Genomic DNA, 27,177 nt, shown 5'->3' with positions numbered 1-27,177 from the left:
TGAAAATCGAAACTCAGTTCGATTTCAAGGAAAGATGCAAAGTTGGAATAGAGTGGCAATTGGCTGCAAACCATAACCGCCGTGGAAGAAGGCGGTGGCAACAGAGGACAACTGCAAGATGGAGGAAGGCTCTCCAGCAACGTGGGGGCCATTAATGCGTGAGTTGAGCCCGCAATCAAGAGGAGTTGGTTGCATCCAGATCGGCGGCAAGATTTGAGGAAGAACCGCAATCGGTTATTCTAGATTTGGTGGCAAAGATTTGGGTGACAGTTAGGGTTACAATCGCAAGGAAAGAGGAGGAGACGACTATGTTGGACCGAGTGGCGGTTCAATGTTCAGACCCCATAAGTGCTCAGCTGTTTCCATCTCCACAGGTAGCCTTGTTAAGCTCTCGCAATGTGACTGAGCTGACCAAGCTTTCCAATTTCAGGTGGTAATCCTTATACCTCTGTACACTCCCTCGGGAATAAGAGTTGAAGGTTGACAAGATTGGGTAATGATGGTGGCAGAATTTCTATCCCAGCATCCCTCCAATCAAGTATCTTAAGCATAGGCATGTTGTTTACAAAGTAAAATTTGGGTACACATTCTAGGAAGAGTAACTTGTGCAGTTTAGGACAGCAATGTGTCAATATGGGTAAGGACTTTAACTGGAAAAAATTTTGCATCAATGAAATCTTAGTGCTTTGTGTCACTCTGAGGATGAATGTGTGTCACTTATTCAGCATCCAAATTGCCACATCTCTGACAACACAAAGCAACTAAATTTCATTGATGAAGAACTTATCCAATCGATTAATCTTGGACCAGACACCGGTCTGTGTTATCTAATTCGATGTGTTAAAACAATAAAATAGGCCTTAAGTGGGCAAGCTAAAGCCAAACCTCCTAACATCACCTTATCTAGCCCATTCAAAAGGATCTCGCAATGGGCTCTAAAGTGGATTAATATGCCCAGCCCAACAAGCGGACTAGGTAACACGCAGCCAGTCCAAAACTTTTATGGGCCACAAATAGGGGTTATAAGCAAGGTTTAAATTTTCCCCCCTACCCTACCCTACTTCCCATACATATCTTTTTTTTCCCCCCCCCCCCCCCACCCCCCCCCCCCCCCCCCCCTCCCCCCGGTTATAAGTAGGGGCAAGTGGAAAAATCACTCCCTCATCCCCCACCTACACTTGTTCAACTCAGCCTGCACATGAGAGAGTGTCAGCGATAGTGGAGTGGAGTAATACCTCAACACCGACGACAGGGGGCACATTTCACTGATGTAACTTCAGCAAAAACTCAGGAGGATTAATCCCTGGAATTTTGTGGTACTTTTTGGGTAAAGACGGGGAAAGTATTCCAATGGCACCCACAGTGGAGAGGAAGCCAACTACGGACAAGCCTGGGAAGGGGAAGAGGCTATCAACAGAAGGCAGGGCCAGTGAAAGGAAGAAGCGCACGATGCAAGGGGGCAAAACTTCCAAGATCGACTTCTTCAAGGGCATTGAACTTTATTTCGGAAGGTATGTGACCAAGCTGTGAGGAGTGCAGGATCCCTTGCAGCCATGCGAGATGCCAACTTTGCAGATTTCACTAATTTCCTAGTATGGTACTCTCAAGCCGGGGGACCCCATTGTGAAGGTCACATCATCATTCGATGGTGAAGCACAGACTTATTTGCTAAAATTCAGTCAACAAATGCCACCAATTCCAAGGAAGCTGGTGAAAGAACCAATATACATTACGGTGACAGTAGGCCTCCTATATAAAAATGGGAAGGATATGCCACTTGGTTTTGTGTCTCATGACGGGATGCTGCATCAGTTGAAAAGAATGGTCAATCGGTATTCACTACAGTACTCCACATGGAAAAAGACGGAAGAGGAACTTGAGTTCCTTGATATACCTAAGCAGCCAACTCCATCTTTTTTTACAGGGTTACAGCGCTCCTATCTGTCTCGATTTTGGTCTTTCCCATAGCGATTGTTTTTTTGCTCATGCTTCAGATGACTTCAACAGAGAAAGCTGATGCTCAGCTTTGTGACTGATTGCATGCAGAACAAAGAGTTAATTCTTAATCAGAAATTCAAGGTTCGAGGATGTCAAATTGGTCCCTATCTAGCCAGCCTGGAGTTTGGCAAGTTACCAAAAGGTTGCTGCGGAGGGGCATCTTTCATCCAAATATCCTTCCCTGCTTGAACATGGAGAAGTTCGGAGCGGACATTTCCCAAGAAGTTTGCTTTTAAGGATGCAGAGTTGGCATAGCTGTGAAGCAAACATGTGAAGACCAACCTTCTGATCCTACCTCACCTTGAGGACAAGGTGAATTCAAGGGATGGGAATGTTAGGACCCTAGGAGGATGCCAATGGAGGAAAGAGAGTGGAGTTATCATAACCAACCACTGGTTGGTGGATTAAAGGGGGAAAAGATGTTAGGAAAGGTTATCTAATATTTTATGAGTGACTTTGGAGCAGCTGGACAATGGATGCTGTAGGGGTGACTAGCACCGTCAAAACAATATTATCTTCATATTCGTTCCGCAGGTTTCTGATACTTTTCACTCCAAATCCCAAGAACCTGCCCTGGTCCATCCATATACCTCATAGATCAAAATCTCTCCTGAGCTATCCAACCACCATATAACCTAATTATGTACCCCAATCAACTAACCCAAAATCTTAAACCCAACCCTTACTTATTGAATTGAGATCTCTAGAGAGAGAGGGGGGGGATGCTATGTCATTGTAACCCCACCGGCAGCCATAAATAAAACTCAAAATTCAATTCTTGGCTCAACTGAGTAATTACATCTATATTTATAGCCATATTGGCTGGCATAGTTTCAAACTCAAAATTAGAAACAAACCCCAAATACGCTCCTATACTAAAAAGGAAAGGCCTTTCCTTAACCTATTAGGTAACCTAAACGGAATAGGAAATTGAAATAAAAAAGGAAGTAGACTTAAAACAGGAGTCTCACTAAACCAATGAAATAAATCCCATTTTCTTACTTTCAACCCATTTTTTAGGCACATTAGATTGGCCAGTTTACAAAGAAAACCCATGGAACCAAATGTCAAACACATATGATCCAATCCTATATGATCACAAAGGAAAGAAGCCCAATTTGGTGATGATTCTGCATTACAAGTAGGAAAATGACCTGAAACCCACTAGATGATATAAGTTGACATGGACAAAATGTTCACAACTTGACTTTCAAATGCAACATGGAAGATATATAGGGCAACATATGGAGTCGCTTCTGAGGAACATAAAACTAGCCCAACTTAATTACTTGTGGGATAACATTAATAGGTATGGAACATATTACATGCTTCACTGTTCCCCAACCTACACTTCCCTATCAGTCTAGGACGGAAAGGAAAGTCCCCAACCATCTAGCAGGCACAACAAATTCTGCATACAAAAATAAGTCAATACGACTGGCAATAACTCAAACAAAATCAGAACCTCTTAACCAAAATAATAGTACCATGACCCTGCCCCAGTTATGGTTCAAAATTCAGGCTTATTCCAGTTTCACAAGGCCTCCAAACAAAATGACAATGAAAAATACCAATAATAATGAAAGAGATGTGCCCTTTAAGGTATTAACTTTCCACCATGGCTCACTTTTTGGCTACATTATATAAGGGAAAGATTATAACATGCTATGACATCCACTGGCAACCTGACTGCTGAAGCCAAACTATCCTTTTCAGCATGTGTTTTCCGAATCATTTAATTCAACAATGTATTAAACACTAAATAAGATGTTTTCTTTTATAAATTTCAGGTTGAATTCCACCTTTTGATAGAAAAATGGACCAAAGCTGGTGCCATTTGAACCATTCGGCCTTCGTAATTAGGTTTTGGCTACACTTGAGATGGCCACACCGCACAGAAATCAAAATTTAGAAACTCGAATTCTAGTTGCTTCCATTTTTTCAGGCAGCTGAAATTGGTAGTTCTATAACACAAACCAAAACTAGGTGGAGGATTGCACTAACATGGGGGGGAAACGAAAATAGATGCATCACAAGATTCTTATATCAGCAAGAAATAGGCATCAAAATGCAGTTACCACTTCTTGCAGTTTCAAAGGAGGGCCAGAAAGTGATCTCCATTGAGGGAAAAACTCTTCGGAAGCCAGGGGAATAGGCTGCAAAAATTTGCTCAAGATAGCTGGAAGACGAAGTTTGACATTGACCTACAAAAAGCAAAAACAATGATATCTGAGAAAATAAAAGCAACAATAAGTAAGAAGATAAACAATACAGAGGAGTCAAATTTAGAACTTCACCACAGTAGTTTCAAACTTATATGAGAAATCAAGAACAGCTACATCCCTGCTTGGCCGAAGATTCACAATTTCAAGTGGACATTGCACCTAGTCAAGAAACAGGGGGATAAAAGAAGAGAGAAAGGATAAGATTAACAACAAATAAGGTGGTTAAAGGATTTTAAATCCACAGAAAATACAGTGTAAAATTTAAAAATAATCTTCACCTGTGCCCTTGGAGGAATTGTTTCTGGTACTAATGAGAGTTCTAGCTTCAAGTGGATAGGAGGTAATATCATAGCTTTGACAGAAACAAGGGGTGATGTACTCTTATTTCCCAAGAAAAGGACAAGACGTCCATGGTGGGTTCGCCATTCTGCTTTTATTCCAATCTGAGCAGGCATTCACAAACATTTAACCAATATTCAATGAAATTAACCAGAAAGATATTTAACAAATATTAACTCATGGTAGTTTGAAATCTGACAGCTATGCTAGACATCCAATTATTTGAAATATTAGCAGACATATGAAGTACCAACCAATTGCAATTAAGTGATCACTAAAGAACAAAACACAGAGAATGACAGACCTGAATGTAAGGGTCCTCATATAGCACACCACTGTCCTTCAGGCACAAAACTTGAAACCTTTCAGCAATGTTTCCTATTGGCTGCAACCATATAAAACGGAATAAGTGGCTCATTTATTAGTACAGCAGGAAACAAGTTTGAAGAAAGATTCAGGCATGTGAAGTTGGGAAACTGGGAAGTATTATGTCAAAATATAAGAGAAAAAACTTCAAACTGGTCTTTCCCCGCACTCTGTTGGACCATGAACAGATAATTCAGAGAGTCAACTGACAGGCCTCAATTTGACTCCAAGGGAGGGAGATCATTTGATGACTTGGCCATTAAACGGTCAATCTGATCCAGATCCATGAAACCTGACAGTTAAATCACTAGTCTGCATGGAGCATGGACTCCAAAACCAAGGAACAAACACACCAGCCCAGCCTGTGGAAGCTTCATGTAAGAAACTGTTAAATAGGGCCAAAAAACCCTGTTAATTACTAAATTTCACGGTCAGAAAGCAATCCCAGAATTGAAATGTGAAAACTTAAGTTTAGAAACTATCTTAAACTGAAAGTTTAGCTATTGCTGACGATAACCAAATGATGTCACTAACTGATGGATACAAGATCCCTATTTTAGAGTAAGAAAGTTTTTGATATCTAATAACTAATAAGGTGAATTTCATGCACCTTCCCCCCCTTTTAGCACGGCATATACAGCGTCCCAAACCTGTTTGGTGAATTTATCATTCATTATCCCCATTTTTATGTTCAAATATCAGATTAGTCTACTCTGTCAGAAGATTCTTGTCAAGTGATGACATTAGCACATTATAATTCCCTTGATTCCTAAATTATCCTCATCAAGGAGTAAGATTTCCCCTTTACAATGTGCTTCTATTAAATGCAGTAACAAGGGATTTCTTTTCTCCCTCCCTGCCTTACAATGTGCTTCTATTAAATGTAGTAACAAGGGATTTCTTTTCTCCCTCCCTGCCCCCCCCCCCACACACAAAAAAAAAAGGAAGAATGAAAAAAAAATCATGTTTTGAGTGAACACCATTAGTTTTAGACATGGTACGAATTTCTGTTAAAACAAACAGAAATTTTGCCTCAAAACCTAGATGAAACTTTGTGGGGAAGTAAATCATTTTCAGTGACTGTTCATACTTCATAAAGAATAGCCCATGCATTATGCCTAAAAGCCTTAATAGCCTGTATACTAAAAATCAGGTGGAAAAACATACTATCTGGTGTTGAAACCACCTGTCAAGACAAGCTGGGTAAAATTCTTTGTTTCAGCCAGGTTCCCCGAGATCTCGATCAGATCTCAGTTTCTGGCTGTTCGAAACTAGCCTTGAAACCAATATTCTAAACCATGCTTTTAGAGGTGTAGTTGATATTTTTCCAAAATGGGGGCTTAATTCCCTGCTGTTTTGGGCACGCTAAAAACTCTCAAGGAAACTTGCGGCTAGATCTGATTGGGTTCCCAATGCTTGGACCTAAGTGTGGAGAGGTCTAGGGTAATGTTTAGGCTAGGATTAGGTTGGGCAACTTGAGAGAATATTCTGTTTTTAATAATCTGCAATTGCAGAATTTTCCCAAGTAGAATTAGGTCTCCTATAGGGTTTGGGACTCTTGGTTAGGGCTAGGGTTGGGATCGAAGGTAGGGTAGGGCTAGGGATACTAGTCCTAAAAGGTTCTAAGCTTTGGGTCAAGGGTTGGGTAGATATTGGGTTTTTAGTAGGTTTAGGGTTTTAAGGACGAAGATGAAGAGCAGAAAATTCTGCAAATTCAAATAAGGGACTGGTTAGGGTTTTAGAGGTGGGAGAATAAAGAGAGAGGAAAGAGGTGCTATCCTAGGGGTAGGGTGATTGGGGAAAGGAGTGAGGGTTTTCTAGGGTTTCACATTGGGGAGGAGTGCTGCTGCCATAGGGAAGGAGAAGGGAGGGAAAGAGGGGTCTGCGATTGGGATTTGCGTAGGGAATAGACTGGGGAATTTTAGTTACTAGTAGAGAGTAAACTGGTTCACTCTAGTCTGCTGCAGAAGTTGAAGAAGAAGATGGACCAATTGCAGAATTCTCACACACTCAGCTGTAGGGATCCTTCGGGAATCTGGATCATCACCCCCGACGGGGAGCACTCTGTGCTCCCCAACGGGTTTTCCACCACAAAAGAGGTGGGCCCCACCACTGAAAATGTAAAAAAGAAAAAAAAATAAAATAAAAAATAAAAACCACTCCCATCACCACCCTGGGCCCCCCCTGTTTTTTGTGGTGGTAACCCGTCGTTTGTGCTCCCCCGACGGGTCGCACTTTCCGGACTCCCTCTTGGAACCCACGACTCCAATGAATAGCTAATATCTAGAAGGAATCCTACTTGAAAATTGGACTCCAACTCTGACCAGGACTCAAACCAACAATCCAATTGTAAAACAAAAATTAGATATGGACTCAAAAAAAATCAGGGAAATTACTGGACCTTTTTGGTGTTCAAGGGGGTGGGAAAATTCCAAAATACCCTTCTGAGGGTTCGGCCAGCTCTTTGGTACACCAATTGGGGCTTGGTTCTTGGTTTAATCTTTATTGGACTTCGTGGGGTCTAGGCCTAGTTACATCACTACTTGGTCCACAGTAACCTATATTGCCCATTTGAGTCACAGTAACCTATATTTGACTGGTAGAGGCCATTGTATGAGGCTCTATTTCTGCCCTCTTGTGGAGTATAATTACCACCTACTACTTGCTTTCCAGCAAAGAGCTTATGTGCAAACATTGGAGTTACACTTTTATCTACTTGTGTGGACATTGGAACTGCATTTTTACTACTTGCATCTTGTGATGTAATCACTAGAGATGCTATACTTCTAAGACAATTGCTACTCACTAGTATTGGCATTGGTGCCTATGATATTATTGTTGATGTTATGCTTGTGGATGAGGTTCATGTTCACTACCGCCTATCAATTTCATTGCTGGATGGATGGTTCATTCAACATAAAAATTAATTATTGAAGTTGTTGACTACCTCCCAGGTGAAGTCCTTTCAGTATTTATTGGCATCTATTATTTATATTTGAGCTCAAGATTGATGAAATTTTTTCATATATGTTCTTGTTAATCCAATCTAGAGCCTTTGATATGTATACTCCAGTTTGAGGAGTGTTAAACAATATCAGGTTTTTACTTTTTACCATCTTATTTTTAGTTTCTTGGGTGTCAAGTTAGGTGTCGCAGGTTAGATTTGGCAATGATTTAGTTCTAGATTCCCTATGTAGTTAATTAAGGAAACTAAGATTTAGATCTGATTTGAAGTGAGCTGTAGAAGTTACTATTTTCAATATTACAATTTTTTGGAACGTGGACAGAATATTATGTCCAAATCTATGTAATATTTTTATATAAATAAAGGGCATGCGATTCTAGGATCTTATCCAGAGTTGTAGGAAGCTTCATCCCAACTGGTTTGGTCTTCCCTTCTCCTTCTCCTCCACTACTTCTTCTCTTCATATCACTGCTCTGACTTTCTAAACTGCAGGTTCTGTTACAATTCTAACTTGGTATTAATCCCAGCCTGTGTCTCATCTACCAAAAAAATGTCATCAGCAAAAAAGGGACAACAAGGAACCTCATCTTGAATGTCTTGGTTAGATCATCCATTATAAGTGTACATAATTATGGGCTTAAAACTAATCCTTGATGTAGCCTAACTATAATCAAGATCAACTTGTCCCCCTACTGTTCTTACACTTATCACTGAACCATCATACTTATCTTTAACTAAATCCACATATTCACAACATTTTTTCCTCTAGTACTTGCCAAATTAACACTCAAAAGACTTCATTATAAGCTTTTTCTAGGTCAATAAAGACCATATGAAGATCTTTCTTACACTCTCTATATCTTTCCCTAAGTCTCCTAATAAGGTAAATAGCTTCTATTGTAGATCTTCCCGAACCAAAACTAAATTGGTTTCTCCATAATAGTGGTTTCTTGTCTCAAGCGGGTTTCAATTACTCTCGCCCATAATTTCATAGTATAACTCATCAATTTTATACCTCTATAATTATTAGAGCTTTGAATATCTCAATTATTAGTGTAGATTGGGACCACAATGCTTCTCCTCCATTCATCTGGCATTTTCCTTGTGCTAAAAATCTTATTGAACACCTTAGTCAGCCAAACTAGCCCATAGGTTCCTAAATTATTCCATCTTCTATTGGGATTTCATTCAGAACTTTTGCCTCACCTACTTTCATCCTCCTTAAGCTTACTTTACTTCGGACATCCTAATTCTCTATATATGTCCTAAAACCGGTGCCATAGCAAATGGTTTAATCATCCGAGTCACAGAAATCTAAAGTATGTTCGTGTGGTAGGCTAGAAAAATAAACTTCTAATCTTTTCTTGGTGTTCTCATCACGTACTAGTACTTTACAATTTTCATTTTTAATACATTTAATATAGTCTAGATCTCTAGTCTTGTTGTTCCTTTTATCTATCTTATGAATGGTTTTTTCCCTTCTGTTTTGCCCAGCTTGTTATATAAATCTTTATACTTCTTGCCCCTTGCTTTGGCCACAATTTTCTTAGCTTCATTTCTAGCCAACTTATAACTTTGTAGATCCTCTATTCTATCCCTTGCTTTTTCCACAATTTTCTTAGCTTCATTTCTAGCCGACTTATAACTCTGTACATCCTCTACGTCCTTAGTCCTTTTCCATGTCTTAAAGCTAACTTTCTTATTATTAATAGCTGCTTGAACCTATCCACCACCAAGTCTCTCTATAAGAATGGTGCTTTCCTTTCGATTCACCAGTGAGTTTGTGACACCTTTAGCCACAACATGCAGCCATCTCATTCCACATCATATAAGTGTCCCCTTCAAATTCCCACTTTCCTTATTGGAGTACTTCATTAATGAAAGATTTCAAGCCACCTCCTTTTAAGTTCACCAGCTTATCCTAGGATAGTTAACCTCACACCTTTATAATTTGGTGGAGTGAGGCACACATCCAAGACCATTACTAAAGTCTTTCTCTTTTCCATACTTAACCGTTAACATAATTAATACATCTCTAGGATGCACATTTTGACCTTTGTATGCATAAAACCAACATATAACCCAAATTCACAGCTTTCCAAAACATTCAACCCAACCTAAGCTCAAAAGAAATTACTCATCAACTCACAATTTTCAAAAACAGGAGTGATCAAGTCCCTGGTACACATCCAAAATCCAAATCATGAGTCGAGTATTATTCCCCCCATCTCCAAAGGTAGTATTCTTTTTCAATCAACTAACCTACGAAGTTAGCATTGCGAAAGAATACATGATATTTATGTATAATTTAGTCTCTTCCTAAATTTCTTTTACTCATCAAAGGAAAACTCCCAGACCTACCAAAAAGAAGGGCCTTGTAGGTTGGGTTTTTAAGCATAGCAACTAAAAGCAAATCAAAACTACACAAAAAGACAAAAACAGAAAGTAGTACCTGAACTGAATTTGACTGCTCTCCAGTAGGAGCAAGTGCTAGGGCATCAGCTGCATTTGTTGCACCTTCTAATCCAGGGACAACATTTTGCTGAGCTGAGACAGAAACTCCAGGAGGACCCTCAATAGCAAGTGGACCCAAAAGATCACCAAGGAGATCTGCTGATGGTGCACCAGGTTGGGGATCTACTATGCTCAAAGCCCCATTTGCAGGTGTCAACTCTTGGTCTGTAGCATTAGCATCCTGCAGTATAATTACTTCATATAAAATCCTAATTGCAACCATTGCTTAGATCTCTGTATAGCAATCTGCATGGAAATAAAAAGAGTAAGATCTTACTGCATTGCTGCTGATGCTAGGCATTTTAACAAGGCTAAGCTGTCCAACAGGTAGAGATCCATTAACAGGGCGTTGATCAGTTACAACCAAAGCATTTGAAGTCTGCTGCTGAGCTCGCAACTTTATCGCACTTTGTTCCGCAGTATCAACTTCAGTATCTTCAGCTTTTTTGAGTAATGCAGACTAGTTGCCACAAAATTTAATATAATAGGTATTAGCTGTCTTGGTTTATGCTATGTAGATGACAATTTTTTTCCTAATAAAGTAATGCAGCCGAAAAAACATCTGCTGTTAAAACTGGACCCTCTTGTACATGATTTATCATTGTCACCATCTTTCATCACAAGCTCATCTTTCACAATTTTTAAACAAGTATGTTTTGTTTACAGCGCATAAACTCAAGTACCTGACGCTCTGGGAACTTCGGCATTTCGGCCAGTATATCCATTAAAGCTGCTCCTTTCTTACTTAATGCAAAATATTCAACCGCTCGCTGCTGTATCTCTGCGTCAATGCAACTCTCATACCTAAATCAATGCATCAATGAGTTAGATCTTACCACAAAAGTAAGAAAAATTCCACTTTAACTAAGTGAATGGAAAGCTTAAAGATCTCACTTATTGAAGATTGCCCAGACATGATCTTGTAATTCTGGATCTGGGGGCTGAGTGTGCATCAAGATCTTAGCATATGTTGAAAGAAGAAGAGGAATAGTAGCGACCCTGCAAAAAAGCCATTTCTAGGGTTAAGGAATGGTTAAACACCACATATTAGGAAAACAAAGAGAACAGATTCAAAGGTTGAATCGACTTACGACACAGTAGGAAGCTTCTCATGTATAATGCAGAAGATTTCCTTCGGACTACACCCAGGTCTTCTTGCCAAAAGATGGCTGTATTCTCCAAGGAGATAAGCACTGACCTGTCACATTAATTCCGATTTGATGACAAATAATTGGAACCCAGAAAGTGCAGGGTCGAAAGGATCATTGATTGTCAATTCATTTGTTAATTGTATCAACTGTATGCATAAACTTTTATCAAATGTATATAGCACAAAGTGACTCACTGGAGTTCTGAATATTGATACAGAAATTGCATCACCAAAATAACTAACAATACATAGCATATGCTCTTCGGCTAACCAATATATATTGGGGAAAATAAGTGATAGAAATAAGATGCACACCTTCACCATTGTCTCATGTATAGCAGATTTGTCCATGTAGTCTTTGGCCTTGGCGGCTGCATAAGGCTGAAAACAAAAAGTATCATGCATAAATACATCTTTCTGAAAAAAGTTAGTATATAGTACATACATATGAAATATATGCATCTGAAAGAATGTGAAAAGATAAGAAAACAAAACACCTGGAGATCTTCATTATTTGTAACAAACTGCACAACACGAAACCATATGTCATCACTAACAAAATCGCCTGCCTTATCAATCAACTGAAGAATCACATCGACATACCTGTATAAGGAACAAAGAAAAAGACCTTGTCAATTCATTTCCAACTTAACTCACTAAACAGACATGTTTAATACTCACTAAATAAGAACTAATAAATGAGCTGCTATGAATGTCAATGTATCCCATCCAGGCACCATGTAGCCCAATAATTGGTTCACCCAGACACCTAGGTCCCTCAAATGCCTTCGATCACATAGACGCAGAGCCAAGTATGAGAGGTGATCTAAATAATAATAAATGAAATGAAGTTCTGAAAGACATATCAATTCCACAATAGCATCATTTCCAGTTTTTACAAATAGAACAATTTAAAGTCTCCCAGTTGATGTGGGAATTATTCCCAATACTCCCCCATCACATGTTGGCAGTACATGTGTGGCCACTCCACACAAACACACACAACCCCCCCCCCCGCCCACGGTTTGGTGCTCTGGTACCAAATTAAGACTTACACTCATAATCTGTAATAGAAAAGAACCGGTAAGATGGAGATTATTCGGTTATTCCAAACACTCCCCCATCATATGTTGTCCTTATTTTAGGTGGCAGTACATGTGTGAGCATTCCACATATACACACAATCTGCTAGGGAACAGAAGACAACCAATTGCAGTTGGTAGATAAATAGGAAGAAGAAAAAAAGGGGGGAGGGGGAGGAAGATAGAAGAGAAGATTGATTCATGGTTCAAGAAATCACGCGAGATATCTCGGTTTTTCACAATGTCGAGAGGAGATTAGGTGCGAAAGCGGAGAGACTCAAAAACTCGGCCTGACCAAGATTTCAGTTCAATCAAGATTTCAGTCAAGCCACTTCTTGAAATACGGCTTCCCATGGTCGAGACAAGTCAAGATATCCTGACTCAATCATGACCAGTCTCATGCAGGCTTCTTCCCCCTTGCTGTTTACACTCTTGATTCCCCACTTTTTTTGCCAGAATCTCGGTCTGAACTCCACCTAACTTGAATCCAACATGTTTATGGCATCTACAACAAAGAGCAAGTGATTTCGAAGCACATCTTGAAGCAAGGTGAGTGTTCTTCCCAAACTTCATTGTTTTGGAAAAATACGTTCTGCATTACTTGTTTGGATGTGGATTAAATATAGGTTGAACATCTTGGCTTGGTCTATATTTTTTTTGTTACAATTTTTTTTTTTTTTTGGAGTTTTCTGAATTAAAAAATATTTATTATTTTTAAGAAATTAAAATTGAAGTATAGTGAAAAAAACTAATGTTTTGGAAATGGCTGTATATATGTTAGACTCCATTGGAATGGCTACAACCTCATGGAGTCATTTTTTTCCATAAATCTTGGTATTTATTTCTAATTTTTAAATAACACTATTATCTGTTTTTTTTAAATGATTCTTATGTTGTGTTTTTTAAAAATACAATCACGTCAAAGTATGCTATGTGTTTTTACAACAAAGTGTATATGTGATATATTGAAAACCATTTTTAGATGATTTTAATTAACCTAAACGTATAATTTCAGTAGTCTAGTGTTTTTAGATGTTGAATATGTTAAGTTATTAATGCAACAGCTTAGACTTCAATAAATAAGTGTATGTGAACACTTTATGTATACACTTTTATTATGTTTTTCAATAGATAATAGTGTTTGATGATAGGTATTAACGTGTTATGTTATGTTATGTATCAGTTTAAATGGCTGTACATGGAGGTGGAAGTGGTGACCGCGGCAACAAGAAGCCTTCCCCCCCCCAAAAAAAAAAAAAAAAAAAAATCCCCCCCCCCCCCCCCTTTTCCCAAAAAACCCCCCCCCCCCCCCCCCACCCCCCCCCCCCCCCCCCCCCTCCCCTCTCCCCCCCCCTCCCTTCCAGACTGCAAGGCAACATAGAGATTTTTAACTGCCAAAACCCCCAAAAATTAAGAAAAATAATAAAATAAAATAAAATTTGTGTCGGTATTGTGAGAAGATGCTGAATTTTGGAGGTGTAACTAGATTGAAGCAACACTTGGCTGGGATACAGGGATGTGAGTCACGGCCAAGTGTCCCAAAGTACCCTATGAAGTGCAAGGCAAGCAATTGCCAACAATTTGGAAGGAGGGAGAATGAAGAGGGTAGAGAAGGAAAAACAACAAAGGGAGTTTGATGAGGTTGTGTCACAAAAGGCAACCTATACATGTGGAGGAGAACGAGGATGATGAGATGACCAGAAGAAGTAGAGTGGAGGAACTTGAAGACTACTTTTACTGCAAGTAGAAAACCCTTGCATCTCGACAATGTGGAGCAATATGAACCGGAAAGAGGAGCAAGTGCATCTGGCAGCTGCACCAGTATTTAAGCAAGGAGGTAAGAGGAGGAGAAACACTAGACATGGGGAGGACCCAACAAACGCGAGAGTGCCATCCCCAGATCCTAGAATTTAGCATCACCCGACCACCTTCAGGCAACAATACTACTACCAACCAATCATCCATCAAATATTCGGAAGCAGGGAAGATCAAGCAAGGAATGCCATCGGCAAGATTATGTTCAACAACATCCCCCCCCCCAACGTAGCCCATGGGACATATTACCAGGTGATGCTTTGATGCAGCTGGGAGGACTGCTCCAGGAATGAAAGGACCCACACCTTGAGAGTTGACGAATGCATACCTGTGCAAGCAAAGAAGGAATTGGAGGAGTACATTGAGAGTTGAGACACTTAAGCCACACTGGAGACATACGAGTGACAAAGTGCTGATGGATGGACTGGACCTACTAGAGCATCTATTATAAACTTCATGGTGAACGATAATGGCAAGACAGTTTTCATAACATCTTTGGATGCATCCAAGGAGGTAAAGATGCAAATTTCATCTATAAGCAATTGAGGAAGGTAGTGCCGGAGGTAGGGGCAAGCAATGTTATCCAAGTTGTCAATGAAATCAGTATTAATTATAAGAAGGCCAGGGAGACGCTGATGAACAAGAATAGCAGCAGGATTCATCTCTTTTAAACACTTTGGGCTACCATTCCATTGATCTGATGTTGAAGGACATTGGCAAGAGGAAGTTTGCGAGTGGTGTGCTCAAAAGAGCAAGGCAAGTGAGCACATTTGTCTGAAAGACTAAAACCATGTGTATGCCTTACAACTGTTGAGGAATAAGTATGGTGGTGATTTAGTGAGGCCCTATATCACTAGATCTGCCACCAATTATGTTGCACTTAAGAGCTTCCAAATCCAAAGTGGTGGGTCTCAGGCCTATGTTTGCTAGTGAGGATTGGTTTGGGTGGCTTGCATTAAAGAAACCTGCAGGGACAATAGCTCAACAGAACATTGCTAGTGATGCCTTTTCGAGGGACTTGAACAAGGTGGTGGGTATATTGGAGCTAATTGTGACTGTTTTAAGGATGGTTGACACTGGGAAGAAGCTCACCTTGGCCCACATATACACTGCCCTAGAAAAGATGAAGGAGATGGTATGAGCTGCTGCCCAGCTTCAAAGTCCTACATCAGCATAATCGATGAGAGATGGGAGAAGCACTTGAGCCATCCTTTGCACAAAGCCAGTGAATGCAATTTTATGTTTTATACTTGATTTTTTATAGTTAAGAATATTGATTACACTTTTCTAAACAACTAATTCACTAACCAATTCTATATTCCTTATCACCAGCTAACTACCTCAACCCCAAATACCACTACAAGGATAATCTGGGGCTTACCATTGACTTGATGGGGTTCGATTCAACAGCTAGTGGCAAAGTTAGAGCTAAATCCCAACAACTCGGGGATCACTAATGCAAATGTGAGAACTTAATTCTTAATTCTTATACATTCATTAGTACTTATCCTTGTGCTAATTTAAAACTTGAACATTGGTGTAAAATTCAAGGATTTAAGGGATGCAATCATGAATTTTGGCAAGGAGGCGGTAATTGCAACCAGGAACAAGGGAGACCCTGATAAGCATACCTAGTTCAACTAAGTATACAACCAACTGACCAAGTACTATAGCATTTGGACTCCAAGACCCTAATGTATTCTAACATTTTGCTAGCAACTGGCTGGTGCATGCTATAAGGAATAAGTGTCCTAAATCTGAGGAACATAGCCATTTGGGTGCTATCACAGACATGCTCATCCTTTGGTTGCAAGCAAAACTAGAGCACCTTCTCTCTTTTGATGGTAAGAGACGCAACAAGTTGGGGAGCACGAGGCTTTAGTAGTTGGTATATGTGCACTACAATATGAGATTGAGATTAAAGCACATACGTGAGGATATGGGAGGTGTCTTTCTCGAGAACCAATTGAGTTGGCGGATATTTTTCATGAAGTAGAGGATGAGGAAGACGAAGTGACATACAAGTGGTCAGGGAATCAGGGATTGAGTGCACTAGTGATGGATCATCCTAGGGGGTTTAGATCCCACGATTACCGTTGTCAAAAACTCAACTGATGTGGATGCCCACGTCTTTAGTGGAGGATGCAGAGTAGCTACACAACCTAATGTATCATATGAGAAGCCAACCCGAACATCCTATTAGTGCAGAGAGTTCTAGCAGATCCACTACATAGGGAGATGCTGATAATGCCATTAATTAGAGTAAGTCATCAAGGTAGTGCTGGTGATGGTGCAGGTGGAAGTTGTGCAAGTGATAGTGCTGGGGGGGAGGTGATCAAGTAATAAGTGCTACCCAGGGATTTGGTGCAGAGAGCTAGTGTAGTGGAAGCCAAAGGGGGAAGTCACTGATCAGATTCACTGATGAATCACAATTTACCAATGATGTACAAGATATTGACCATATGGCCACCCCACCACTTACAAGAGGCATAACTGTGACACACACATACAAGGATCACACAGTGATATAAGCATGCATGATTTGGTAGAGAGAATGGGAAGCATGAACATTGACACCAATGGTAGTCACCACCATCATTAACTTTACCAGCCCTCATCATACTCAAAATATCCTACAGTGACCACAGTAGGGGTTCGGATGATAGTGCCTACTCATAGTATAGAGGACATCCTATTCGTTATGAAACCAACATGGCCAGTATTAGTATGAGATTGAGGGTGGGTTATTGAATGACTACTTCAGAAGCCCATACCCACCTATTTTGGTGCCAGTATTGGAGTATGGCTTTAACATCCCCACAGTTAACAGTTACCCCATGTTGTTATTCCTTCAATTTGCAGATCATATGACATATTTGCGTGTTATAGACGCATAAGAGAGCAACAAATCAACAATAGGGATGAGATGACTTGGGGAACCTTCTTGATATAGATTCAGAACATGTTATAAAATGTTGAATGTTAATCACCAGTCAACACTTCTTTACATTTCAGCATAAGGTTTGAACTTCAAACACACACTTTGATTGTTTGATTAACATATAACAAGTATCTTAATTGGTTCACTTTGGCATTGAATATGATGATTTCTAGTTATAGGTTGATTCCTAGATCTTACTTCCTAATACTAAACAATGGCAGATGACAATACTGCTTATCAACAAAGAGTCCCAATGGATGCAAGAAGACATGAGGACAATGTGTAACTACAGTGGTAGAGTCTTGGCTGGAGGAAAAACAAGGTTCAAGCAACACTTGGTTGAGTTTATGCACATACACCTAAGTGCCACCAACTCACCAAGTCCTTCCTGAGGTGTAGGAAGGTACAGCCAAAAACTTATATCATTTGGAGTTGGCTAGAGCTCAATGACATCGGGGAGATGCAGGACCTCGTGGAGTTGGTGGAAGTGTAGTTGGTACTGGTGCTGGTGAAGCAAGAGTTAAGAGGAACTCCTTGGTACCAAATGCCTCATTGATTTTACTCTTACATTCTTCTGATGTAACTTATAAGAACACCAATCTTAACAAGTGAAATTCTGAACAACTGAACATGTTTGATGTATCATTTGACTTTAAACCTTTATGTATTCATTTATATCAAGTAATGGTTGTGTATTTCTTTTACCGAAAAAAATGGGTGTATTCAATGTTTTATAAGTTTGCGCATTCACTCCATCAACATATCAATTTCATAGTTAGGGTTGAGTTGGAACTCACACCTAGACTTGATTTCTAACAAATCTAAGACCACCATCGTGTTTAGAATGCCTAAAATAGCCTATATAGCAAAGTCAAGCCTAAACTGAGCACTAAAACCCACCAAGCCGGTCACCGAGTTGGCTCTAGTGGCAAGATTTACCAGATCTCAGCTGTTTTGGGGATCGAGATCCCTGTCGAGATCAAGACCTCAAACCATGGGTTGAAGGATACACACCGTATCATTGTCTATACATGTGAGGGGGAAAGAAATACCAGCATGTCCCTTACAATGTTGGACATTACAATTTACAACTACAATAACAAACACATACATTTCATCTAAACATCCATACCCTCACTTACTAATATTGTAATAGTAAAGTATCTAACAATGATCATACATCATGGACATGATTTTTTAATCTGTATCAAAGCAAGGTTGTCAAGGCAAGGTGAGGCAATAGGTCGCCATGAAAACCAAGCTGACACCAAGTAGGATGATAAGGCGTCGCGTAGGTGACCCCAAGTTGTCTTGACCCAAAAAAGGGTCAAGAAGTCCATGGTGGGAGGTCTCACCGAGATCTCACGAGATATCTCATTTTTTTGGCTAACCGAGATGAGATGGGAGTTGAGTTCTGCGAAATGGGATATCTTGCTCAAGATCTCGCCATACCTTGCTATATCTCGTCATATCTAGCCCCAGATCTCACCATATCTCATTGGAACTCTGATTTTTTGCAGATTTCAGCTGTATTTTCACTTACAACTACTCTTAGCACATCAACAACACCAAAGGAAGATCAATCATTCTTTACTTGTCTTATGAACTTATGAGTTAATGACTTATATAGAACTTATAATGGTTGTATAATTTTATCATTCTATTCTCAAGAGTCGAGATTGGGATACTCATATAGTCACATGGATGGAATTTTGATGACACTTAAGTTATTGATGTATTTGATACAATTGCTTTTCATTTATATGCCTTAAAGGTTCTATATTACATGTTGTATAACCTTGCATTCTCCAACCTACAACATTTCGGCTTCACACTATGAGTAGACTTAGAAATCATACTTGAGGTATTTTCCCACAAATCCAAGGCCACAAGTGTGTTCAAAAGGCCTTAGATAGGCTAAATACCAAGTTTCAGCCCAATCGGGACCCTAAAACCCACCGAGTTGACGCAAAAAAAAAAAATCACACCTCTCGACCGAGATCTCGCCATCTCGGTCTTTTAGGGAGGCGAGATCTCACTCAAGAGTGAGGTCTTCTACCATGAGGACGCCTAGGCGACGCCTTGACAACTTTGATCAAAAGCATATCATATTCTAGTACTCTACTCCCATAATAACCCATCGGTTTTAAATCTAGAATGAATTAGGCAAAAAAGAAATGTTTTTTGTAAAGACAACTACTAAACAGGCACCCGTCTAGAGGTAGGTCATAATCCTTGTGACTTGCTGCACATCAAAAGTTACAACTACTCCATATCACACAGTCATGAGTCTTATGACACAGGATCCAAGCTGTTTCAGTTTTTAACATATTCATTTATGCAAATTCCAATACCACACGATGAAGTTTAACACATGATCGAAGATTCTTTGCATTTAACAAGTACCATATTATAAACCATATCCATTTATAAAAATTTCCATTTTCAAATTCAACTGCAAGCGCCAACCCCATCCCCAACCAAAAAACAAGGGCATTCACTTGTGGTCCCCCCCCCCCCCAAAAAAAAAAGAAATAAGAATTGATTATAGCCTATGAATCATAAGCAGCGCATGTGATGGAATCAAGTTCAAGATTCTGTTACGTGGAGAACCAATCCTCACCATGATAGATCAGGGGCAAACTTTTCTGCAAGAATAGCAGCTTTAAGAGCCAGTTCTTCACGCATTGCAAAGTCTGCAGCACTGAGAAACTGAAAGAGATGAAGATATCAGGAAGATGCCTGTTTCAAATCTCTGGAAACAACTTTCCTAGCATGTGGAAATAATGAAGCAGCCGGCAATGTTCTAGGGCTATAAAACAAGGGATGCTGATTGCTGATCTGATTCAACTAAAATCCATAAAATTTGTTTAACCAACCATTAATCAGAGTAAATTGATTCACTGTTTTTAAGAACCCTTAGTTAAAAAAGAAAAAATAATGGTGTATGCAGTGCACAAGGCTCTCATCACCCAAATGCTAAAATCAGGGAAAGCTATTGGATTTTCTTAACACTCACCTGCAACAACTCTTCCACTATGTCCTTTGCATTTGTCACATCACACATGCCATAAAGTAAATCAAGAGCACGCCTACGAATACTGCAGGGGGAAACGAGGAAATCATTACAATCACTAGGGGCCCTTTTCGTTAGATAGGAAAGGATCAAGAGGAGACCTTCACATATAAAGAGAAATAGAGAATCTAAAGAGCAAAGTACCATGGCAGTTCAAAAATCGACTCATACTATCATGTATAATAGATGTATTAGAACTTGACACCAACTTTTCATTGCCACTTGTCTTATTCTTAACATTCTTCAAGTTAGGGGGTATAAAAGGGTTTTCAAAGTGATATATCATTAGTCTATCATCAAAAGGTGTCATTTTCATGCAAAATTTTCAAATAACTATGTAAATAACAAGATTTGCTCTCATTAAGAAAGATTGTGTAAAACTAGAAGGGTCCGAAAGTAAAATTACAACTTACAACACCTGGAATGGTGTCAATAAGAAAATCCTACAGTACATATGAATTACAATTTACAAGTCGCAAGAACAAACATGTATGTCCACAAATATAGGAATAACAGAACCAACTCCGACAGTAGAGCCTGTACAAGCACGCAGCAAGAAAAGGCTGCCTTTCTCATGGAGTCCCTTTTTCCTTTTCTTTTTCATGGGGAGAGGTGGTAGATAACGAAAAAAGGAGGGTCGTGAGACAAAAACAAGGAGCACCCAAAAGTCCAATCCAAAGGGGATCCTGAGATGATAGCCTCTTGACCACAATAGACATCAACCATCACTTTAGTTATTTCTAAATCTAGATAAAAGATTGTAAATCAAATTGAGATTGACAATGTCTGCTGCACAATACCATTAGCTACATACATTTCACCAATAACCATAAAAATTTAAAAAGAGGGGCTGGGGGGAAGGAGGCGGAGACATCGGAAATCAGATCATATCTTTCAAAGTTCAACATCCCAATTGTGAGGATTAGGACATCGGAAATCAGATCATCATGCAGGTCAGAGAGTGTAACCTGATATCAGGATCCTTCAATGAGACAAGGATCTGGGGTTGGTGCCTCTTAATAAGATCCTGCACATCTGCTACCATCAACATCCGAGTCATATTCTCCTGCATAAGAATAATGCACATTATACCATGAACACACACACATATCAACAGCATCAGACAACCTTGCACTGCATTGCATTGAGGACCATAGGGAGCATATCAACCCATTCTGACCCATTGTAGCTCCTCAACTAGAAAAAAGCGTGTGGTAACAATAAAGGGATCTCAAGTAAATTCACCATATTCTTGATCCAGGAAGCACTTACCAGTCCAAGATATCGGATATTGGGCTCACGGACAGCAATAAACTTCCCAAGCAATGCAACACATTGAGTCATCATTTCCTTTTCAGCATCAAGATGCATAACCTACAATAGAAGAATTTAAGAGAAAAACCATTATCCAACAAGTTGAAAAGGAAAATCATAACAATAGCCTAAATCCCATGTAAAACATAGAGCTTAGAAGATCCAAACACTCTAGTTTTCAAGCAGATATAATTCATCATATATAGATCAAACAGACAAAGTGACATTATAAACAAGATTTTTAGTTATCTTGCCAACTTAAACTGGGGACCGATTTCAGCTGTGCTTTTCTATTTCAGAGCATAGTAAAACTTCAAAGGATTCGATCAAGAAAGAAAGTTATAAATCAAATTAATAGTTCCCTTTTATCAATCTATGGGACGTAATTTATAATTAATAACTGAACCACATTTTAGAAATAGAATTAGAATGTTGCATATTGCAATAAAAGAATTCAGCCCTTGCTAATATCAAGACTCTTTTGATACCACAGAAATGCATCAAGTAATCTCCAAATCATTTTCATGGGAAAATGATATATGCAAGACAGCAAACTTGAACCCCCAAAACTGTTAAATTATATGCTTACCAATGCAAGGGCTTCAAATAGAACAGCATGGGATGCATTATTCTTGTTAACATTTTTCACAACATCAGTTCCCACGAGAATACGTTGTAAAACCTACAGAGGCCAATGCAAAAATTGATGAGAACTGATAGATCTTTTGAGTCACTTAAATATATTTCACAAGCAAAGACGGACCTCAAACAATGATCTTCTAATATTTGGATCCTCAATGGCAGGAAAGTATTGAAGAACCCTCATTGTCTTAACCTGTAACAAGTAACAATCAAGTAAATATTAGCGACTGCTAATAAACGACTTCCATGGAAAAACCATCACAGCTTGCAAAACATGTATTTATCTAAAGCAGAAGCATGAACAGGAAAACACATACAACTAAGGATTTCAGGAAGCATCTAAGGAAATTGTACACAGCCATTTCAAGTGACTGTCAATCAACCATGCAACTCAACATGAAAGGAAACCAAGAAAATGGACAACATTTACCTACTTGTGCAACCCACTACCTTTTGACCTTTGCCATCCACTGAAAGATAAGTGCAAGAGAACATTTCACCAAAAAAATTGAAGGAAGAAAATAAATATAGATTGTTCCAATGCTTGCATGGTTTCTCCAAAGTCACTGGGCCATGCAAGGGAATGATCTCAACTTTCCTTTGGATGTTGGTCTCTTCCATTTTCCTTCCAGAATATTAGCCTTTCTGAGGTGCACATGTAAGATCGCCCAATAACAGGATAGCGAATGCATTATTCACCAAAGGAGCATAGTAATAGCAATGGGATTTTTTAGGTCTGGAAAATGCTCACACAGAAAAATATAACCTCCCACCTGGGAGATTTTAATTTTTCTGTAGTCCAGTTAATGCTTGCCAAGTTGAGCTATTGCAACTAACAAATTGCAGGTTAGGAAATATAGAAAAAAGCCTCTTCTCCAAGCTGTGGGTAAGGTTGCAGCCCCTCTTAGACCCTGCAGGAGCAAGAGCCCTCAAACGTCGGGACGTAATGCTTGCTAAGTGATATTACTGAAAAGATAAGCTCATTGACCGTATGAGCCAAGCTATCTCAAAGAAATATCCATTACTGTATCGATAAGTCAAACACTTAATAAGTGCATCTCCTTTACTAGCACCATACTCATTCTACCACAAACTGTTTTTTTTTGTGGGTTTTTTTTGGGGGGGGTGGTGATAGTGAGGTTAGCATGTCATTTGAGATGTAAAGATCTCTTCCAATCAAAGAGCCAAAGCACCAAGAGGTTTATCTGTCATGTCAGCAAAACTGTCAAACCATCTAAAGCTTCAGAAGAAAATGTTCATCGTAAGAAAGACTCCTTGCATTATAGCAAGTTAATGAGGTGAGTCCTATTTGAAGTAGGACTCCCCACCTTATATTTTTAGGTCTTCTTATGTTTTTATCTGATTTGTACTCCTATTCCCTCTCTAAGTTAATTCTAAACTATGAGTTGTAAATCTATAAATATCCTATTAGGCTGAATGAATAAAATCATCTTGGTGTGCAATTTTCTCTTAGTTTTATACATGGTATCAGAGGTAAGGTTTTGATGCAGCGCTAAAGACATGTTAGAAAAAAGAAGCCCAATGGGTCATAAGGTATGACCCAAATTAGTCTGTGGCTTTCATGGGCAGGGCTATTTGGTGGGTTAAAGTCTGCCCACATGTTATGATCTCTATGGGCTAGACCTAAGCCCAAGGCTAGTCCTTGCAAAATTCATCGAAGTCAATAAAAGGGGATGTAGTTTGAAAATAAGGAACTCATTGTCAATAGGAGCTTTCCCTTGTCAAGAGTTAGGTAGTGGTTGATAGGTGGGTGTTAGCTAGTGGACGGATAGTGTATTAAATGCTTTTGTCTTTAGAATGGCTATATAGAGGGACTTATGTATGAAGGTGGATCACTCACTCATCAATTGAAATCAAAATTGCTTTACTAGCCCTTCTTCTCTATGGAGAAACCTTGTGTTTGATCAAAATAGATTGGTGTTTGATCCAATCGATCCACCTTACAGTGTGAAACCCGGGTGTTACTTTCTTGTTATCATTGTTTGTCAATTCCCTCATTGTTTCCTCACTTTTTTTGTCTATTAAGAAGTCTACTTTAGCGACATTTTCTGCTTTCGTTACTATTCACATCTGCCATCTACTTGATATTAGATCTCGGAGAATCTTTGTCATTTCATAGTGGTAATCTACATTTCAGTCTCTCAAATCTGGTTCATAGTCCTGCCCCTATTTATTTTGATCGTCAAATGGTTTCAGTCTTGTTTTGCATCCGAATTCTATAACATACTTCTTCTGTCAAATGTGAAATTTATTCCCTGTGAAAAGATCTTGATTGGCTACTATTTTGAACATTCAAATGCAGTACTACATTAGGTTTAGGATTGATTCCTATTGTTGAGCAAAAGCATGAAGTTTCTTCTCTCCAACTAAGTCACAGCCTCCCCAATCATTCTTGTAGCCTCTCAAATCTCATTCGCGACCTTCTTCTTCCTATCGTAACTGGTGTCCATCGCAGCTTGCCAGTTCTGCTCGTATCTTCATCCAACCCTGCAAAAAGGCAAGATCAGCCATATCTCATCACATAAAACCAGGTAAGCTACGATCGGTTTTCCTTCTCCTTGAAATCCCTCGCTATAGTATAGTCTATTCTTGCTGTTTTGAGGGCTGCAACAGAGAAGATAATGATTGTTGACCTCTCTTTATCCCTTATTCTCATCAATAGAAGCTGAGATTTCAGGGGTTTAATCATCCCTATTGGACCTTTAGTCATTAGGAATATCAGTCCCGTACAAGTTGGGAAACTACTGGTCTGAAGCAAGCAGTTTTCTGATAGTAGTCAAATTATTTCATGGGCATCTGGGACCAGGATAACCCTAATCTGGTGTCACATTATTAAGCCTCATACAAAAATTTCAAAAATAAACAAATAAAACAGAATGCTCAAGTGTCCAAACTCCCCAAGTTGACTGCTAAGCCATCCTTTGCCGATTCAACCAATTAAATAGTAAAGAACTGAAGACCCAAACTAAAAGGAAACAACTCTCCATATCAAAGGCTATCTTAGAAAGGCAGTACTTGACTCAAACACTAAACTAGTTTAACAACTTAACCCACAAATGGTGGATATACTTAAAATCATCCTGGGCTGTCTAAGCAACTAGACAGCAATAAATAAAATACATAAACTCACAAAAACTAGCTACGACTTGCAGGAGGCAAGATTCCAGAAAAACTGGAAATCCACATCGAAAAGCGTAGAAGACACTTTCAAACTCGACCCCGCAATTGGATATGCAATATCTGGTTCACAAAAACCACATGTGAACCAATCTTGAACCATGGACTTAGTTCTGAACCATAAAATATGGTTTGAGATCTCGCTTTCAGCCAAGAGAGACAAGATGAGTGGTGAGACCAAAAAATTACCATATCTCACGTATCTTGGTCATATCTCGGCTACCATGGATAAATCTCGGTTAAATCTCAGCGAGATCTTGCTAGTATCTTAGATTCTCTGTAAGATCTTGGTTTTTCTTGGAATTTAGTTTTAAATTTAAGCCCATCATGTCATGTGGAGTTTGTAATTTGGACAATAATGATGATTGATGAACGCATGTGATGTATAATATGCTATAATTTTTTTAGTTTTTAACATTAGTGTGTTCATAAATATTAAGTATGTGATGTGTACATTGTACAATAGGTTTCGTAAGCAGGCTTCTTTAGCACATAGGTTTTAAACTTAGAGTCAAAAGGAAACTCATGCATTGTGTCTTTCAACAACAAGAAGCCTTGTCCCAAGACTCCCAACTAAACGGGGTCAGCTACATGGATTCAGCTACATGGATTCTTGCCCTCCAATCAGTTTTGTTTGAGATTATGCTAGATACAAGGCCTCAGCTATGCATATCCTTGCTCACCACTTCTCTTAAGGTTATCTTAGGTTTGCCCCTAGCTCTTCTAGTTCCTTCAATTTGGATTATATCATTTCTCCGTATAGGGGCATTTATAGGCCTCCATTGAACGGTCATGCCACCTCAAATGACTTTCTCGTAGCTTATCACTTAAGGGAACAACTACCAGACCAACTCTAATATGATCGTTCATTATCCTTCATAGTTTTGCCACTTATCCATCTTAGCATCCTCAATTCTGCTACACTGAGTTTATCTATATAATTCTTTTTAATAGCCAACACTTTGCACCGTACATCATAGCTGATCGAACGACCATCCTATAAAATTTTCTTTTAAGCCTTAATGGTATACGTTGATCAAACAAGACCCCGAACACATCTCTCCACTTCATCAACTCTATTTTGATTATTTGGGAAGCATCATGCTCTATATCACCTCTTCTATTGATGATTGAACCGAGGTATATAAAACAATCACTCTGAGGAATCTCCTTATTGTCAAGTTTCACTACCTCATTGCCTGCCCGATCATGACTAAAGTTACAAATTAGACATTATGCCTTCGTTCTACTTAGTTTAAAGCCTCTTGATTCCAAAGCTACTCTCCATGATTCTAACTTGGTATTAATCCCTACTTGAGTCTCATCTATCAACACAATATCATCAGCAAAAAGCATACACCAAGGAACCTCGTCTTGAATGTCTTTGGTTAATTCATCCATTATAAGTGCAAACAGATATGGGCTTAAAATTTATCCTTGATGTAGCCCAACTGTAATTGAGAATTCATTACATTGTCCCCCCACTATTCTTACACTTATCATTAAACCATCATACATATCCTTAACTATATCTGCATATTTACTTGCAAGT

The 27,177-nt window shown here is 39.1% G+C and overlaps 1 protein-coding gene across 1 annotated transcript in view; it reads right to left on the bottom strand.

Annotated features, from left to right (window-relative positions):
* LOC149008179 (AP-2 complex subunit alpha-1-like) overlaps window positions 1–27,177 on the bottom strand; it is a 46,519-nt gene that overhangs the window by 7,417 nt on the left and 11,925 nt on the right. The window contains exons 7-23 of the mRNA XM_089164859.1: window positions 22,549–22,620; window positions 22,375–22,467; window positions 21,744–21,845; window positions 21,440–21,537; window positions 20,415–20,496; window positions 20,019–20,107; window positions 12,055–12,160; window positions 11,873–11,938; window positions 11,499–11,605; window positions 11,302–11,406; window positions 11,091–11,211; window positions 10,685–10,867; window positions 10,346–10,588; window positions 4,867–4,947; window positions 4,502–4,666; window positions 4,296–4,382; window positions 4,077–4,202 (exon numbers count right to left, since the gene is read on the bottom strand). Coding sequence (XP_089020985.1) covers window positions 4,077–4,202; window positions 4,296–4,382; window positions 4,502–4,666; window positions 4,867–4,947; window positions 10,346–10,588; window positions 10,685–10,867; window positions 11,091–11,211; window positions 11,302–11,406; window positions 11,499–11,605; window positions 11,873–11,938; window positions 12,055–12,160; window positions 20,019–20,107; window positions 20,415–20,496; window positions 21,440–21,537; window positions 21,744–21,845; window positions 22,375–22,467; window positions 22,549–22,620 — 1,926 coding nt within the window. The remainder of the gene's footprint in view (window positions 1–4,076; window positions 4,203–4,295; window positions 4,383–4,501; window positions 4,667–4,866; window positions 4,948–10,345; window positions 10,589–10,684; window positions 10,868–11,090; window positions 11,212–11,301; window positions 11,407–11,498; window positions 11,606–11,872; window positions 11,939–12,054; window positions 12,161–20,018; window positions 20,108–20,414; window positions 20,497–21,439; window positions 21,538–21,743; window positions 21,846–22,374; window positions 22,468–22,548; window positions 22,621–27,177) is intronic.

This window comes from Hakea prostrata, chromosome 8 (genome assembly GCF_041222555.1).
Source record: "Hakea prostrata isolate BN-2017 chromosome 8, UWA_Hpros_2, whole genome shotgun sequence".
Lineage (NCBI taxonomy): Eukaryota > Viridiplantae > Streptophyta > Magnoliopsida > Proteales > Proteaceae > Hakea > Hakea prostrata.
The sequence above is the reverse complement of the archived record's forward strand: the minus strand, read 5'-3'. Positions and strand labels throughout refer to the sequence as shown.